General features: G+C 33.9%; 2 protein-coding genes across 2 annotated transcripts; both read left to right on the forward strand.

The window, feature by feature from the left end:
- The first annotated feature begins 1,583 nt into the window (after positions 1 to 1,583).
- Positions 1,584 to 3,080, forward strand: LOC134253475 (uncharacterized). Its single transcript, XM_062735995.1, has 2 exons — positions 1,584 to 1,610; positions 2,373 to 3,080. Exons 1-2 carry the CDS (start codon positions 1,584 to 1,586, stop codon positions 3,078 to 3,080), a joined length of 735 nt encoding a protein of 244 aa, XP_062591979.1.
- An 85-nt stretch (positions 3,081 to 3,165) lies between these two features.
- Positions 3,166 to 16,756, forward strand: LOC134253476 (uncharacterized; the record flags this gene model as incomplete). The annotated part of the gene is made up of 5 exons (XM_062735997.1): positions 3,166 to 3,252; positions 7,131 to 7,359; positions 16,247 to 16,354; positions 16,466 to 16,571; positions 16,668 to 16,756. Coding segments are annotated over exons 1-5 (619 nt in total), but the record flags the coding sequence as incomplete, so codon positions are not given.
- Positions 16,757 to 17,106: the final 350 nt, after the last annotated feature.

A 17,106-nucleotide genomic window follows, 5' to 3' on the forward strand; every position in this document is an offset into this window, starting at 1 on the left:
ATACATTTCAGGTTCCAGTAAATGTTCAATCAAACCTCTTTCATTACTTCTCACTAAAACATTGACAGTAGTGAAGGACAAACTTCAAAAGCACTGTGCAACTACATGTATATACTCAAGAAGTGGTGTAAATCAGATGTGGATACTTTAAAATTCAAAAGAACTTTTGGAAAATTTGAAATCACAAGACTTCACAAAAATCAACAACTTAAAAACTTACGACTTTTCAACTTTATACACAACGATTCCCAACGACAAATTAAAATCCAGGCTTTTTGATATCATTGACAGCTGCTTCTTCAACAAAAATGGAACTCGTAAATTTACTTACCTCGTCATTGGTCATTTGAAAAATTATTTTGTTAAAACAGATTCTGATTGAACACATAAGTTCTCTGAAGTTGACATCACGAAGATGCTTGAGTTTCTGATTGACAATATCTATGTGGTTTTCGGAGATTTGGTATTCCAACAACATTCCTATGGGTACAAATTGCGCTCCGTTATTAGCAGACTTATTTTTATATTCATAGGAAGCAGAATTTATACAAAATCTTATGCGTGAAAAGAAGAAAACACTAGCTGTGGCATTCAACTCGACATTTAGATTTATCGACGACGTATTGTCAATTAATAATGATAATTTCCATTCCTACGTCGATACGATATATCCTGGTGAGCTTGAGATAAAAGATACCACAGAGTTCGACACTTCTGCTTCATACTTGGATATTTTACTTGAAAAAGACACTAATGGTGATCTAACAATCAAGCTTTATGATAAACGTGATGACTTTAAGTTTTCTATCGTCAACTTCCCTTACTTATGCAGCAATATACCTTCATCACCCGCATACGGAGTATATATATCTCAGTTGATTCGATGCGCAAGAGCGTGCTCTACGTATGAACAATTTCTTAAACGAGGTAAATTATTGACAAGCAAGTAGATGAAACAAGAATATCAACAGTCTCGTTCAAAGTCATCAATTCGTAAATTTCTTATGTCGATACAATGACCTTGTCAGCAAATACAATTTATCATTGAGTCATATGCTGACTGACGTTTTTCATACCAATTGTTAGTCCATTATTTATACACTGAATTGACGACGGATTTTTTTTCGTTATTTCCTGATCATGATAACGAGTACACGGCGGGTGTGACCGGTCGGCAGGGGATGCTCACTCCTCCATGGCACCTGATCCCACTTCTGATGTTTCAGAGGTCCGTATTTGCTCTGCTCGTATTTTGTATATTGTTTAATGGACGTTGAGATTGAATGCTGTTCGTTATCTCCATATCCTTCCTTAGACAGATCACGAAATACCGTGCAACAAATTTTTCCTTCGTCGATATTCTTAATTATAGTGTGATAAGTTTCAAGTAGGTCGAAAACGGTTAAGTGACCTGGCAAAAAGCCTGCTTGAAATATGTAGAATAAATTATTCTGGTGAAAGTAATTGTACACATGTTTAAAAGAAAATTGGTTCCATAATTTTGCTAACACATCTCAACAATGACACCGGTCTATAATTAGTAGCTACTGAAGGATCATCTTTTTTTTAAACAACGGTAAGACATGAGCGACTTTCCATTTATCTGGAAGGTGTGTTCCCCGAACGTCTAAAACTTATATACACAGTAATTATCACACTCAATTAAGGGGCCCCTCTAAGGGGCACAGGTAGAGATTACCTGTGTTACCTGTGTTTTACACTGTATGAATAAACTAGCTGCACTTACAAGACTGTGTCAAAGACTTATATAGGGAAAATCTTAGCAATAAATCCTATTAAAAAAATGAAATGTTTTCAAATTTTTAAATATTTTTACTCAAATCTTCCAAGTATTTACAGGGTATTTTAGTCAATTGATATTAATCAATGTTTCAAACATCTTACCAATAATTCCTTTAAAAGGATTTAAATGTTATATGTAATATTGTAACATTATATAAATAATATATTTTAAATGCATTTAATATATTGAAACAAAGAAAATCATTTTTCTTTTAAAAATATTCTAGATTATTTCATTTTTTTTCAATCCATCCGTTTTTTATTGTGCTTGAAAATTTTTATGTTCATTTTTAGCTAAAGTTTTAAGCATTTACTCTGAATACATTTAATGTTATAACAATTTATTTTCAAAATCATTTTTAGTCTCCACGATAAAACTTAAATCTTAAGATTATAAATTTCAAGTATTTGTGAAAATGTACAAAAAAGCGTAGCATTCAATAATTTGAAAACAAATCACTTTATTGTAAATTTTGAATATAATTTCAACTAACAACATAAATTATGAATAATTGGTAATGAGGCTGGCAAGATCAGTTCACTTTGAGAGTTAGATGAAAGAAAATTAGTGGGACGACACCAGCAAAGAGGTCATCGAGAACTTGCCAACCTTCAACACTGCAAAATCAACGCTGTACAGAGCTCGCCGGAAACAGACACCCCCACTACCGAAGACACTTACAGACATCAAACTGGAAGGAAAATGGACAGAGACAGAGACTGGTCAACAATTCCTACTCCTAGACGACACATTCCTCAACACCAGAATCATCACATATGCTACTACTGACAACCTTGGAGACCTTGCAGCATCTGAGACCTTCTTCTGTGATGGTACATTTTACACCTGTCCCAGCCTCTTCCATCAAATCTTCAGCATCCATGTGCGAATTGACGATGTGATGACATCAAATGTTTGCCCCCTCTTACCCGGCAAGAGTCAAGCAATCTACACCAGATTCTTCTCAACCCTGCAAGAAAAAATCAACGACCTTGGACTACAGTTTTGTCCTACCAGTGCCCTAACCGACTTCGAGACAGTTATCCACAATTCCATTCGACAAGTGTTTCCTGGAATCAACACAAAGGGCTGCTTCTTCCACTTCACACAGGCGGTATGGCGAAGAGCGCAACAGACTGGCCTACAGATTCCATACAAAGAGAATGACGACATCAAGACATTGGTTCGAAGAGCAGCTGTCCTGCCTCTAGATCCTCTTGACTGCATAGAGGATGTATGGTTTACAACCCTGGAAGACCGAGAACTGGGTGAATGATGACCGACTTTTGTGGAACCACTTCGGCACGGACGGACCAAGAACAAACAACAGTCTGGAAGGATGGCACAGCAAGAAAAGGAGAATGGTTCAACATGCTCACCCCAACATATTCACAGTCGTCAAGTTGTTCAAAGACATTCAGAATGCTAATGAAATCAAGATAACACAGGTAACACAGTTAATCTCTACCTGTGCCCCTTAGAGGGGCCCCTTAATTGAGTGTGATAATTATGCTGTGTATATAAGTTTTAGACGTTCGGGGAATAAACCATCTGGAAATATATTTTCTGCCAGCGACTTATTAAATGACCAGCATAGTGGTTTAGACACCTAATTAATAGTAGATTTTTTACATATTGTGGCTTAATGCATCAGGACCTATTGCTTTATTGACAGGGATTATTGATATGATATCAACAATTTCTTGCGCAGTAATTGTATTGTATGGGTGGATTATCTTTGTTCGGATTTACATGAAAGGCATATCTTAGCATTTTCCAGTATAATTTAGTATTATTAACGTTCGCTTCAGATAACTGAAGGTACATGTTGTCATAATAATTCGATAGCGCATATTTTTTCATGTTCTTGACCTGATTTCTGATTTTTCGATATTCAGCTTTATCCGATTCTTTCTTTTTCGTTCTTCTTGCTATTTTATGTAATCTGTTGCGTATTCTAATATTTTTCCTAAGTACCGAGTCAAACCAAGGTTTATACTTCGCACGAATTGTGACCGACTTTTCTGGAACATATTTTCGTACAGACGATAGGAAATGAGTTGTAAAGTTTCCCTTAGCAGTGTCGACATCTTGGGTGCTATTTATTAAGCTGTCCTAATCGCAATCTTTTATTAAGGAATTTAGTTTTTCAAAATCAGCTTCTTTATACAGCCGTATAATTCGCTTATACGCATGATTAATTTTGTAGTTCATGGTGAGACAAACATAAGTTGCTCTGTGGTCGCTAAGATTCGCGCTTACGTTTATAGTTCCTGACTCTGAACTACGTCAATGCTTTGTGTTGTAAATATTGGGTTATCTTAACTTGTCAGCTGATTCATCTTAGGTAGAATGTATATCTCGCATCAAATCTGCGCTTAACTCAAATTAATATGCTATGACCAAGTATAAAAAAAATCCATACATAGCTGCAAATCTATGGCTTATTAAGTTTTTTTTTTTATTTTTATATTTATATTTTAGAGTCTTGAACAATAATGTTGTATACAGATCCCATAAGGCAATAATTGTGCAACCAACGGCGCGAGATCTTATTTGCAGTTTGGGAAAATTTTTCCACTTTCCATCATCATCATCCTATCAACTACTTTTATTCCCTATCTCACGGCATATTTTCAAGGGGTTTGTTTGTATGTTTTATCCACCTCCAAGCTCTCATATCATCGTCTCTATGGACCAAATAAATCTGGTTTTCACAAATTTACAACAGACAAAATAATAACTATAGAAAACTAATAGACCTAGAATCACTAAACGCGGTCAATAGTGCAGTATCTACATCTTAGGTAGGAGGTGTGAAGCGTCCTATTTCAAGGTCACTGTTATCTTTAACTTAAGGTTAACTCTGTCTGGTTTCTGACTATATGAAATATTTAAAGTTTTTTCGCTTATAATGATGTATTGTACATGAATATTTAGATAAAATGACTTTAAAGATCATGTTTTTCTTTCCTCGTCACTATTGTACAATATTAGATAGAAATGGTAAACTTGGTTTAAAATCTGACAGGAACTTACTTTTCATCTCATCTGCCTCTAAAAATAACTACAAAACAATGAATTTAGTTAAAATTTTGATACAATGAGACTTGCAAAAATAGTCAAATGTAGTAAAATTATTAAAAAGTGACTAGATTTTTTAAATAAATCAAATACATATGATTTTCAAAGCACAAACAATTATTCTTGCTTTGAAAAGCTACCCGTCCAAGTAAAAAGAATGAATGCACTAAAGCTATAAGATTTTGATCACGATATTCTACTTTATCGATTATATAGTGAAAATGAATTATTTCTTTGAAAATATTCCGTGCTCCTGGGTATTAAAAACATATCTGTTACAAAGTTTAGTTGAATAAAGCTACATCTGGTGAATTTCGTTCCCTTGGTCAGGTGTTTTGGTGCTAGGGAGGAGCTAAATAGATTATAACGTGAAAATTCATAAGAAATTCTTCTTCTCTGCTTCTGGGCTTTAAATTAACTAGCCTAGTGGATAGTTTTGTTGAATAAGACCTGTCTGTTTCAAAATAGTGAATTTCATGGCCCCAGGCTCAGGGTAAAGCTACATCTGGTGAATTTTGTTCCCTTGGTCAGCTCTTTTGGTGCTAGGGAGGAGCTAAATAGATTATAACGTGAAAATGCATAAGAAATTCTTCTTCTCTGCTTCTGGGCTTTAAATTAACTAGCCTAGTGGATAGTTTTGTTGAATAAGACCTGTCTGTTTCAAAATAGTGAATTTCATGGCTCAGGGATACATGTACATGTACATGTACTGGTGGAGGGGTGTTATACATAGTATGAAAATAAATAAATGCTTTGAATTATGCTCTTTGCTATAAATAAAAAAATATGATGTTATAAAATTTTTGACGAAATTTCCAAAATTTTGAAATATGTGGCCCCAGAGCCAGTGCATCGTTTGGGGTTGGTATACAATTTATAAATAACTCTTATAAATAGCTATAAATCGGAAATATATTTTCTCTTTGATACTCTGATCTACCTCTGGGTATTAATTTAACAAAAAAAAAACGTGTATTTCATGGCCTTGATCATCCCTTCAATGGCATCAAAAGTCAATTCCATTCCCTAAAATTCTAAATTGATAACATTCTTAGTCACCGAAGTATTAACATCAATTCTATTTAGCACATGTGCCAATGTGATTTTTGTGCAACGTTTAAGAATATTATATCATAAATGATCGTCATCACGTGATAAAAATTGAGCAGTTATGCTATTTGGAAATTATGTTAATTCAATATACTGTACTAGTATTTTTCTGTTGACTACAGTCAGCTATTTACTAATCCCGGTCAGCCTTTCCTACGTTAATCGTGACAACTATACTCTAAAAGAACAACACTCAGCTTGATGCTTCAAAACATTAGATTTGTACGGATCAAAAACCGTTCTACTCTCATGTTGCTAGAATCAAGAGCTGAGCATGGTTTGAAGGAATAACAAGGGTTATCTGTATCAAATTCAAAACATCTGTTTGGATTTCATGCGAATGCGTGGAATAAATATTTTACCGACAGAAATGGATTCTAGCAGCAAAATTTAGGCATAATATAATTTACTCAGCTTCATCATTTACTCGTATAAGCTACATGTACTATGCCTCGAAGGTAGTATTGTTTTGTTTTCTTTTATGTAAAGGAATATATGTGTTTTGCTATTTTAAAATAGCACCACAAAGATACGGAGCTTCTTTGCAACGGATACTTTTTACTTTATGCAATAGTTTATAATGGTTATCAGTCGCTTTGGAATTATCAAACTTATTATTTATTTTTTTAATTTAATTTACCAGAGAAAAGATTTCAATTTAATCATTGTAATTTACACATCACCACAAACTTGATTTTTTATTTGTTTTTATTGTTTGAATCTCCCTGAAATAAATCTTTTCGCAAGTGTATGTATTCTGAGGTCATTCTTTAGAGGTTTGGACAATGCAACCAACGGGCTAAAGGGTGCCTTTAACTTTCACATGCATTGAAAAATTCTAACAATATGTCCAGATCTATTGTGGGTATATGCATTTGAAAAGTATGTTTGCAGACTTATTCAAGATATGTTATGAACTTTTCCAGATGAAATGATATTTTAACTTCGACATGGGATGGATAGATCATTTACCTTTTGTTCAAATATGCCTGATTATTACCGTAAGTATTTTGTTACCGTAGTTATATTTTAATTGTTTGATTTTTTATACATATTTTTTTAAGTTAACTTAAAGACAGTACACTTTTAGATTTAGGACTATCTAATAAAGCATACTGTTGAAATTTTGTAGCTCACCGCCTCGTCTGCTCAGCACTGTCCTACGTCCGCCAGGACAGAATACAATGTTGCCCAATGTCCAGAAAACGAGGAAAGTACAAAGATAAGAGCAAAAATAAAAGGCTGTGAACGGATTGAAGGGGAAACTTGTAAAAATTCGTCAAAATTCACGTATCACTGCCTTCCTACTGATCGATCAGGAACATTAGTTGAAGTGTGCGCCGTTGAAAAATATATTTATGGTAAGGACTTAAATAAATATGAATACAATTATATACAAAAAGATGGAAGACTTGGTGGGGTTTTGTAGCGTACAATGAGTAGGCCTTCAGTTAGATTTCAGATGAACTTTTTATTGGGAAATTTACTGACCTAGTATTTATGTTTAACTGTAGATATGTTGATAGATAAGCAAATAATACATACAAAATCATTTTTACCCGTGCGTGTGAATGTGTGTGTGTGCCATTTCTAAATTAGAAATGGCTCTAAATGTTTTCCTCATTATACTATTTAACTTAGTATCTTTGACATGTTTTACACATTGCTAGATTTTTTCAAAAAGCTTTTTGATAGGACGTATAAACAAATAAAATATGTAAATAATTATGTACAAGCATATGATGATACTTTCGTTGTAGAAACATTATATTACCTATATTTATTATACATGGCGCTTACTATTTTGAAGTAGTCTTCAGTGCATGAAATTTGAGAATTTGGGGGCTGTTTTTTAAGGTATCTCCACGTTACAATTAGTGCATTCACTTACTCGACTACCTTTTGGATCCTTTTTGAATATTTCTGTATAACAGTAGATATGTTGATAGATAAGCAAATAATACATGCAATTTCACTTTTCACTGTGCATGTACAGTATATTTGTGTGTGCCATTCCTGAATTAAAAATGGCTCTAAATGTTTTCCTCATTATACTTTTTAACAATACCACGACACCGTCGAATCTACACCCTGGAATGTGAAGGAACATTTGTCATTTTATCGGCTATGACAAATATTGGATCATTTTTATACCCTTTTCTCTTTGAATATTGTTTTTCACGTGTTTTGATAATCCAGCTAACAGAAATACACACCTTTTTCTTTGTTTGAACTTAATAATACACTTACGCTGTTGTACGATACACGATTTGTTTACACTGACTACGATCGCCTCAGGTCTCTCTGCATTCGTTCTCTTTCAAAGATACATGCTAACAACAGATATATTGAATACTACTTTAAAATATATATTTGAAAGCTAAGAACAAGGCGTGCAAACGGTCATTAACAAATATATGAGGTGATCAAGTATGATGGTTTAAACGGTTACAGAGGAATGTCAGATTAACCGTGAGGCATACATATGACTCATTCACTGTAGATCAAAATTTATACCCCAATACGTTTAGACAAACAATATTTAAACTAATCTCTCTATTCGTTTTGTTACTTTATTTAAAGAGGACTTTCCTGTTATGTCACGATTTAAATCAATTGTGTGTCATAGATATCCGAGATTGAAAACAATAACCTATTTATTTCAGACTAAAATAAAAACATCCAGCTTTAAAGTCAATTTAACCTATAGAAAGGTGGGGATATTTAAGTTTAAAATCGATGAAAAAATTTAATTTGAAAATAATAATAGCAAATATCATCTTCATCTACACTAAATCTTATTTTTTTTTTAGCTCAGATACACCGCATACATGTTTAGCTTCTACGTTTCATATTGATATTTTACGTATTTTCACAGAATTTTCGGATTTATGATCGGTTTGGATAATACATTCATTCCATACAATCATCAGATCTGAAAAAAAAATGCGGTTCCCAGACTTTATATTGATAAATTTATCATACAGAGTAAGTTATCTTGGTATTTTGATTATACATGCACACAGGGCCGCCTAGATAGAATGTCCTTACGTTAAAATGATATATGTCCTATGGACCCGGTTTAACGATAGAATTCGTTACATGTACATTCACAATGTAATAAAAAAACACGGGCGATAACTCGCACTCAGTGCATTACTAAAAATGAACAACCAAGAGAGTTCCGATCGTAGACATCAGGAACATGGCGTGTAAATTTGAAGCGAGAAAAAACGTCGAGAATATAACTCTTTTTTTAGGGGGGGGGATTATGCTTTAGGTTTTATTGCTTACATAACCTCAAAAAGCTTGTTATAATTAATTTTGAAGTTATTTTCAGTGAAAATACCTTTTAATTCTTCAAATTCGATTCCGAGCGATTTTTCATTTTTTTGCTACATTGCGAGTATATTGGAAGTATTCTAACTGTAGTGAGGGGTTGTCCTAAGACACAGTTAAATTATTCTTACTAAGGGCCACCAATAATTTACTATGGCGCCGTACTTTATCATTTTGCCCTTAAATCATGATCATCATTTTTATGAAATATTCTTTCTCCAAATAAAGCTGATAACAATTATTTATTAAATCCAATGTCAGATTGAATATTATCCGATGAAATGAAAAAAAAAAAATAATGGCAAATAAAACTACGTATTACCTGCCCCTGTTTGTAGGTGGCGTACATGTATGCACCGTTTAGGTTCAACGCTCTTTTTACCTCCGAGATTAGAAATCACTTTCACTTTCCGAATATATCGACTGTTGTGAAAATATACGTAATAAAATGACTGATTTCGGAGTTTGGTGTCTTAAAATCTCAAAAATGAATTAAATCGCCGATAAGCATCATGATTTGATTGTAACTGGAGCTTGTGGGAAGGTCTGTTCCATATTTTAAGGTTTTAATCGTAATTTCCTCAGTCAAATAGCAATCGCGTTAAGCATAAAAATAGAGGGTTTATTTAGATTTTCTGAACCAAAGCATACAATAGAAACAAAAAACTTTACTACATGTAACAATCATGTTGAGAGAGAGAGAGAGAAGTGAAGGTGCCAAGATTTTTCAGACTTAGTGTTACCCATGAGGATATTGACAAGGACATCTAATGCAAGATTCCTCTGATTCTAACAACCAACTTAATCTAGATTATCCTTTATCAATTATAATTTTTAAGATGACACGGATATAATTATTTATATTCCATAATTGAAACATTCTTACCCAACTAATACTCAGTCAGCCAGTGTCACTTTTGAAAGTATTTTTTTTTTGTTTTCCTGGTGTGGGGGAAACCAGCTAAATAATTCCTACTTCATATTTATACACATGTAGAAAAAATTATTACTTCAGAAATTCTATATCAGAGTGTGTATTATGTGCCCACAAATCAATCTTTGTTACACTCCAAAATTTTTATTATAATGGTTGCTATGCATATAGAAGATTATACAAGTGTCATCAGAAATTCAGTGTGTATCAGAGATCTGATTTTAATCAGATTGATGTTCCCATGAAGATACATTTATGTATATGATCATGCTCTATATTTTATTAGTAGCCAAACATAAAAGTAATTTTTGAAAGCTTTGCTGTATATGGCTTAGATTTTTATCCTGCAAAGGTAAATTACCCTTTCAAGACCCAGTAAAAACTTTTCAAATAAATATTGATAACAGTGATATTGTAAATAATTGTTTTATTATACATGTATATGCATATGATATGTGTAAAAACCAATAAATTTGCAATATGCTGAACTACAAATCATACATTTAATATTGTTAAATAAAATATTGAAGCTTAAAATATTGTGAAAAATTTTCAAAGCCATATAACTCTTTCAAGTCTTATATGTTCAACATTTAGATCCATGCTTTTATTTACAAATGAATTCTCGCACTTTTATTTATAGGAACTCATAAAATGTCATGATTGTCATACAGCAATTCAAAGCCACAACACATTTTTATAAAAAAAAAACCGCCCAAGCTAATATGATGTAAAATGAGTTTCAGTTAATACGGCAGATTTTCCTTCATCACTCACACTCCAGACCAAAGGCAATCTTGTGGGAGTATCTTCTTTTCTTGACATTTTAGTCAATTCCTAAAACATAAACATTTATTCATTTAAATTCAATTCAATTATCAGTTTTAATATCACGAATAGATTACTAGTATTTATTATAATGCCCTGATATATCCACACAAAGATAAATGACAGGGTTTTGATTTTGAAAGGTCTGTTGGGGGTCAAAATAAGTAAAGCCCCAATGCCATTTTTAATGCCAAAAAGCAGGCCTGGGGGCTCTATTAATTTTTTTTTCTTCATTAAATGTCCAAACATGGATGCCTTATTCTACACATATCAAATTCTCAGACCCCAAGATACAATGTTGTCCCAAAAAAATTTTTAAGTAAACTATTTAATGGTTTAATTCTTGAAAACTAGCTGTCCAGGTATTTGAATTACCTACCTTACAATACATATATATATATATATATATAGATTTGAAAATCTGACTTGATGTGCTATTGGTCTCAGAAATATTATTATAATAGATAGGCTGCCATGTAAATCTATATCTTGTAAATGGATATCATACAAAATGCTGTATAAATTTAAGAAATAAACAGTGGCGCATCCAGGATTTTCGTAACAGGGGCGCAGTACAAAGCCAGGGGGAGGGGGGTCTGTTGTACTGAAGCCCCCAGTGGGTCAAGGGCGAGGTCTTTTTTATCGGAAGGCTGGGGCTGAAAAGCGAACAAGTTCTTACACATTAAAGAAAAATCCAAAGGGGGGGGGGGCATGCCCGCCACGCCAGCCCTGGATCTGCCTTTGAGAAACATTTCTTGACAGGTATTTTGATTAAACTTTGGCATATTCAATATTTTTCAAAAAATAGAAAATGATTGAATTTTAAGAGATGAAATATGAAAAATATTAACTTGCATTTGAGGAGGAAATACTCACTGTCACTATCCTACCCATTAAATTTTCATGTTTTCTTCAGTCGGTCATCATCAGTATGTGGGATGAGGAATACATGTACTATATCTAACTATATCTAATTAATGACAAAACAAAATCACTATATAAATGCACATTTTTTCACTTGTTGAAAAGTTTAACAATATCCTAGCATATTTTGTCAAGTAATTATGTAGCCGAGTATTTTCATGAGAATAAAAAAAACCGCATATATAAATCAACCCTTATAACATTGAAAATAAAATAAAAATTAATCTTAGTATATAATTCATATCGTTGGTTTAAAAAGTTTTTTTTTAACATTTTAATTTAAACCATTATTGATTATATTTGTTCATAGACTGTAAGCATCATATATTTACAAGTGAATGATTACCGATACGTTTGACACTGTTGACACCCCCCCCCCTTCACCCCCCAATCACGAAGACTTATATTAAAACAACATATAACGTATAGAATTTACTGAGCAAGAATAAATTTTAAAGTTAAAGAATTCTTTAAATGCAAATAAAACTAATTGAGGAACTTACCTTCTGAAGTTGAAGAGATGTACGTTTCCCCGAATGCATGTGGCACAACACACAGTTTGACTGAAGTCATCGAAGTTTTTATAGCAAAATACATAATCAAACCTATGTATGGTTGATACCTAACGGTTAACTGACTTTATATCTACATGAAAGCTTAATTTACAATAGCTTAAACTCTTAAGGAATTCTGAAAAACATCGATATATCATTGACACTCAGTCACAGGTGCGCAGATTTGACGTTTTTTACATGCTACCGGAAGTGCTGTGGAACATAAACGGTCGTGGCGCCACCTATGTTTTTACAAAGGGCAAAGCCGATAAATATCGGCAATTGAATAAAACATATGGAGATAACGAACAACGTAATGTAAATCAATAATTGTATCAATACCGTATCAATAACTTGTCATGTTTTACTGAGTAAAATGAACAAGTTTGACTGCGTAGCTTTTCAATTTTCATGCAGAGTTTCACAATAAATAGATTTACACTGAAAACATTTCTTCTTCTTCTTTAAGTGCATTCCTCGGGAATCGAGTATACTCGCACTGTGATTTAAAAGGCGCAATCGTGACACACAGGGCGCTATATTTACAATTAAAAACAAGATATTTACAGGAATTGTGTGGTTGCCAGGCTCTGCTTGAAGGCTTCAAGCGAGCTAACCTGGGTCACTGCAGCTGGGAGTGTATTCCAAAGCCTGATGCTGCTTGGGAAGAAAGAGTACTGATAGGCTTGTAGTCTGGCATGTGGTATAAGAAACTTGGTTGTGTGGCCTTGGGTACGACTGCCAGTGGGTATCAGGTACTCTTCCGGTGGTATGTCGACAAGGCAGTGCTGAATCCTATAGAGCATGATGACCTTTGCTCTTGATCTGCGAATTTTCAGGGTGTCCCATGAGAGAGCGGAGAGCATGGTTGATACACTATTTGTGCGATTGTATGTTCCATTCACAAATCTAGCAGCACGTCTTTGTATCATCTCAACCGCATTGATGTTACGAGCAGTGTGTAGACTGTGAGTGAGCCCATTTTTCTTGAGGGGAGAAACTCCATACCTGTTGGTACGACGACTTTTGATGAACGACCAGAATTTCTTCTTTCCACCAGTGTCATCTGAGAGCATATCACTTATATGCTTATTATAATCTTGTCTGCATAAACGTTGTTGTTCATGTTTTAGAATTGTGAAGTGGTCCCGATCAGATTGACAACCGGATGTACGTGCCTTCTTAAACCATTTTCGCTTCGCACGAGACAACCTGCGTACATCCTTGTTTGTCCATGGCTGTGTTACCCGCCGGGAGGACATGCGAGATGGCACAAGCTTAGTCATGGTATCCGAACACCATGAGCTGAATCTGGACCACATTTGGTTGATATCAGATGAAGTTGAAAAGTCATTACAAAATCCCCCTGCATAGGTGGCAGCACTGTTTTTAATACATTCTATGTCTGCTTTTTTCCCATAAGAGAATACGACGTCTGGGGTGTTTGATGCGGCTTATAGAGATGTTCATGGACACAAAAATAGCTTCATGATCACTAATTCCTTGGAGAGGTTCACATCTATCTATAAAGGACGGTCTATTTGAGAAGAAGAGATCAAGTGTCTTCTCTTTCCGTGTTTGGAAGTCTACAATTTGATTAAGACCAAGTTCGTTTTCTATGTTGAGTATGTGTTCCTTTATATACTTAATACATTGATGGCCAGTAATGGAATTTGTAGGCCAAGAAATGTATGGAGAGTTTTAAATCCCCACCTAAGATGTAGTGACGACAAATCTCCTTCACAGCATTAAATAAGTCTAAGGCATATTCTATGGTGCCGCCTGGGGGTCTAAAGGCTGATATGACTATAACTGAGTCTCCTGAGGGGTTATGTATACACCAACACAATACCTCAGAGTCAGATTTAATTTCAACTGGATCACTAGTGAGATTATCTTTATGCGCAATAAAGACTCCACCATACCCATCACTACGATCTCTGCGATAAATTGAATATATTGAATATTGAGGCAGCAGCTCACTGTTGTAGATTGTTGGCCTTAACCAGGTCTCATTTGCAACGACCACGTCAGGGTTGCTGCTTTCTAAGAGATTCCAAAAGCTTTCCTTCTTGGGCATATAGCTTTGCATAATAAGGCACACAAACCGAAGCTGGGAGGGTGTTTCTTTATTGTTTCTAGGTTTTCCTGCTGGGCTAGAAATGTGCAGAGGTTATCCTATTTCTGAATGACTAGAGGTGTTGGAGAGGCTAAGTCACTATGGGAAGTGATCTGTAAGCAAGAAAACCGATTTACAGAGTCTACAACAAAACTATCGAAAAGACTACTTGAAAGGTTAGGAATTCCACATGAACAACATACCCATGAGGTATTCGAATTTTCAAGGGCATGATAAACTAATGTAGGCATGTGCATACAATCCTTGTAATACCATAATGAACAATTGTCACAGGCTACAGCCTTGTGTTTACATGTAACAGCCTTTCCATAGATTTGGCAAGGGTACTATGGCCCTGGGCCTGGGTTTAACTCGGTGTCTGATGCATGGATGATAAGCAGGACAGCAATGTACAGCAAATGTTGTTAATAGAGCTATTGAGCATTAAGTTTTTTACCATTCCTGACTGAGCTATGCAATAGCTCACTAGCAACGGGCTTTGAACTGTAATTATTCACGTTGGCCGTACCACAGTATGTTCTTAGACACAGAGTTGAATATGTACCAAAAATACTTGTCTTGTGGCATATATGGGCTATCACTGGGCTGGTAGACGAAATAGCATAAGACAATCTTACTTGGAAATGTTCGTGAAAACAGCATGGAGAAAGCAAAAAGTCCGAAGACAAAGTCCAAATTCCGTATTCTCTTCATGTTGTTTAGATTGGAAAACGGAAGTGAAAGCGGAAGTTGCGCAATATTTGGGAACTCGACAGTTCGGCACAATGGAATAACTGTTCTATAGTAAAAACTACTCCGATTGTCAGAATTTACACATAAATGGGAACAGCACATCTCCTGTAGACAGAGCAGTCCGTTTTGGTAAGAAGAGAACTACAATTTTTTTTTTTACAATAAATGGTCGAACTTGAGAGATGGAAACGAAAGACGTCCTGTGTGTCACGCATGCGTCCTATATCGATCAATAAGGATGGTTGTAGAAAGGTAGAATTTTGAGCATCAGAGAAGTTTTACAATAATTTTATATTTTAGAAACTTATTAATATCATTTTTTTTGAAACAATAATAGGCCCAGACATATGTATCAATCCAGGCATCCATTTTTTCTTTGTATCATCTGAACTTAAATGCTTTTAAGCTCTTCCCATATGCATGTTTATACGAATTGTCCTTACGTTTCATTTTTACTCTGCAAATATTTAGATGTAATGGGATTAATGGCGCTCGTGACCAATAACTTTAATCCACTCTTTTTTGTCTGCATTGAATTTTACAGTCTTCATTCAAATCACTATTAAAAAAACAGACTAAAATAAATAGCTTATTTAACTATTTACTTGGATTTTATATTGTATAGAATAGTAGATTTTTTTTTCGGTGTAGCCTTCACATACCTGCATAATCGAGACTCATCATGTTGAAGATAACAAAAACAACATGTGAATCAAAATTTGAATATTTTTTTTTAATTGTCATATAGCAATTTCCAGTACTGTTCTCTAACACATTGTATTTGATTTATGAAACAGGTGTATGTGTCTTTTATAACAACACACAACTTCAAACAGATAAAAACATAAATTGTAGCCAATCCTCTTTGTGTCCTGGCCGATTTCTGTCCTCAGAAGCCCACCTGTGTAAGTAGTAATAATTTTATCGCCTACAGTCTGTATGTTTTTATCTTTAAAACATGTAGAATAAAAAAATATAATAATAATATAAAGAATAATAATATGTTGTCATTGTAGACGAACCTTGTAAAACCATGGAATTAACATCAACAATTCCATCAAGTAATAAAAATGTAACTTTCGTTCCTGAAGATAAGTCAGAAGTGTATACCACTGTGTTAATGTAAGTACACAAAATTACATATTCCACTTGCATTTCAATTTGCAGTGTATAGAAAAAACATTGATTGATTAAATTGTATTTCATTCAATATTTTAGATTGGTTTCAGCAATATCATTTTTCTGTATTGGATTGGCCATTTTCATCATTAAAAAATGGAAAGAAAGACAGAGAAGGAAAAGCAGAGGTTAGTACATAAATATTCAATAAGAAATGTATTAATCAGATAGAGGTGGGAATCACTGAAGACTTTCCTTAGCTCTTTACAAATAAAGGATGGAAATGGAAATTTATTACACTTTTAAAAAATCATTGAGAATAACATTTTTACGCATTTCTCTTAAGAAAGTGGATGCCTCACAGCAATTTTATTGTTGAAAAAAAAAACAATTTGATTTAAGTGCAAAAGATTAGATAAAATTCAGCAAAAATGCTGCTTACATCAGGAAAAAACGTTATTTTTTTAAACTAAAAGATATATTGTTAATAATATAAAAGTAAGGGTTTTTTTTTTAATTTATAAAAATATACTTGTAT

The sequence above is a fragment of the Saccostrea cucullata genome, unplaced genomic scaffold (assembly GCF_032062105.1).
Source record: "Saccostrea cucullata isolate Sc308-1 unplaced genomic scaffold, CSIRO_AGI_Scuc_v1 ctg1471, whole genome shotgun sequence".
Taxonomy (NCBI): domain Eukaryota; kingdom Metazoa; phylum Mollusca; class Bivalvia; order Ostreida; family Ostreidae; genus Saccostrea; species Saccostrea cuccullata.

Excerpts from the sequence above, each read along its gene's own strand:
- LOC134253475 (XM_062735995.1), top strand. The coding sequence starts at position 1,584 with ATGAGCGACTTTCCATTTATCTGGAAG. Across the intron at positions 1,611-2,372 it reads ACTTTCCATTTATCTGGAAG|TGGGACGACACCAGCAAAGA; the intron begins GTGTGTTCCCCG and ends AAAGAAAATTAG.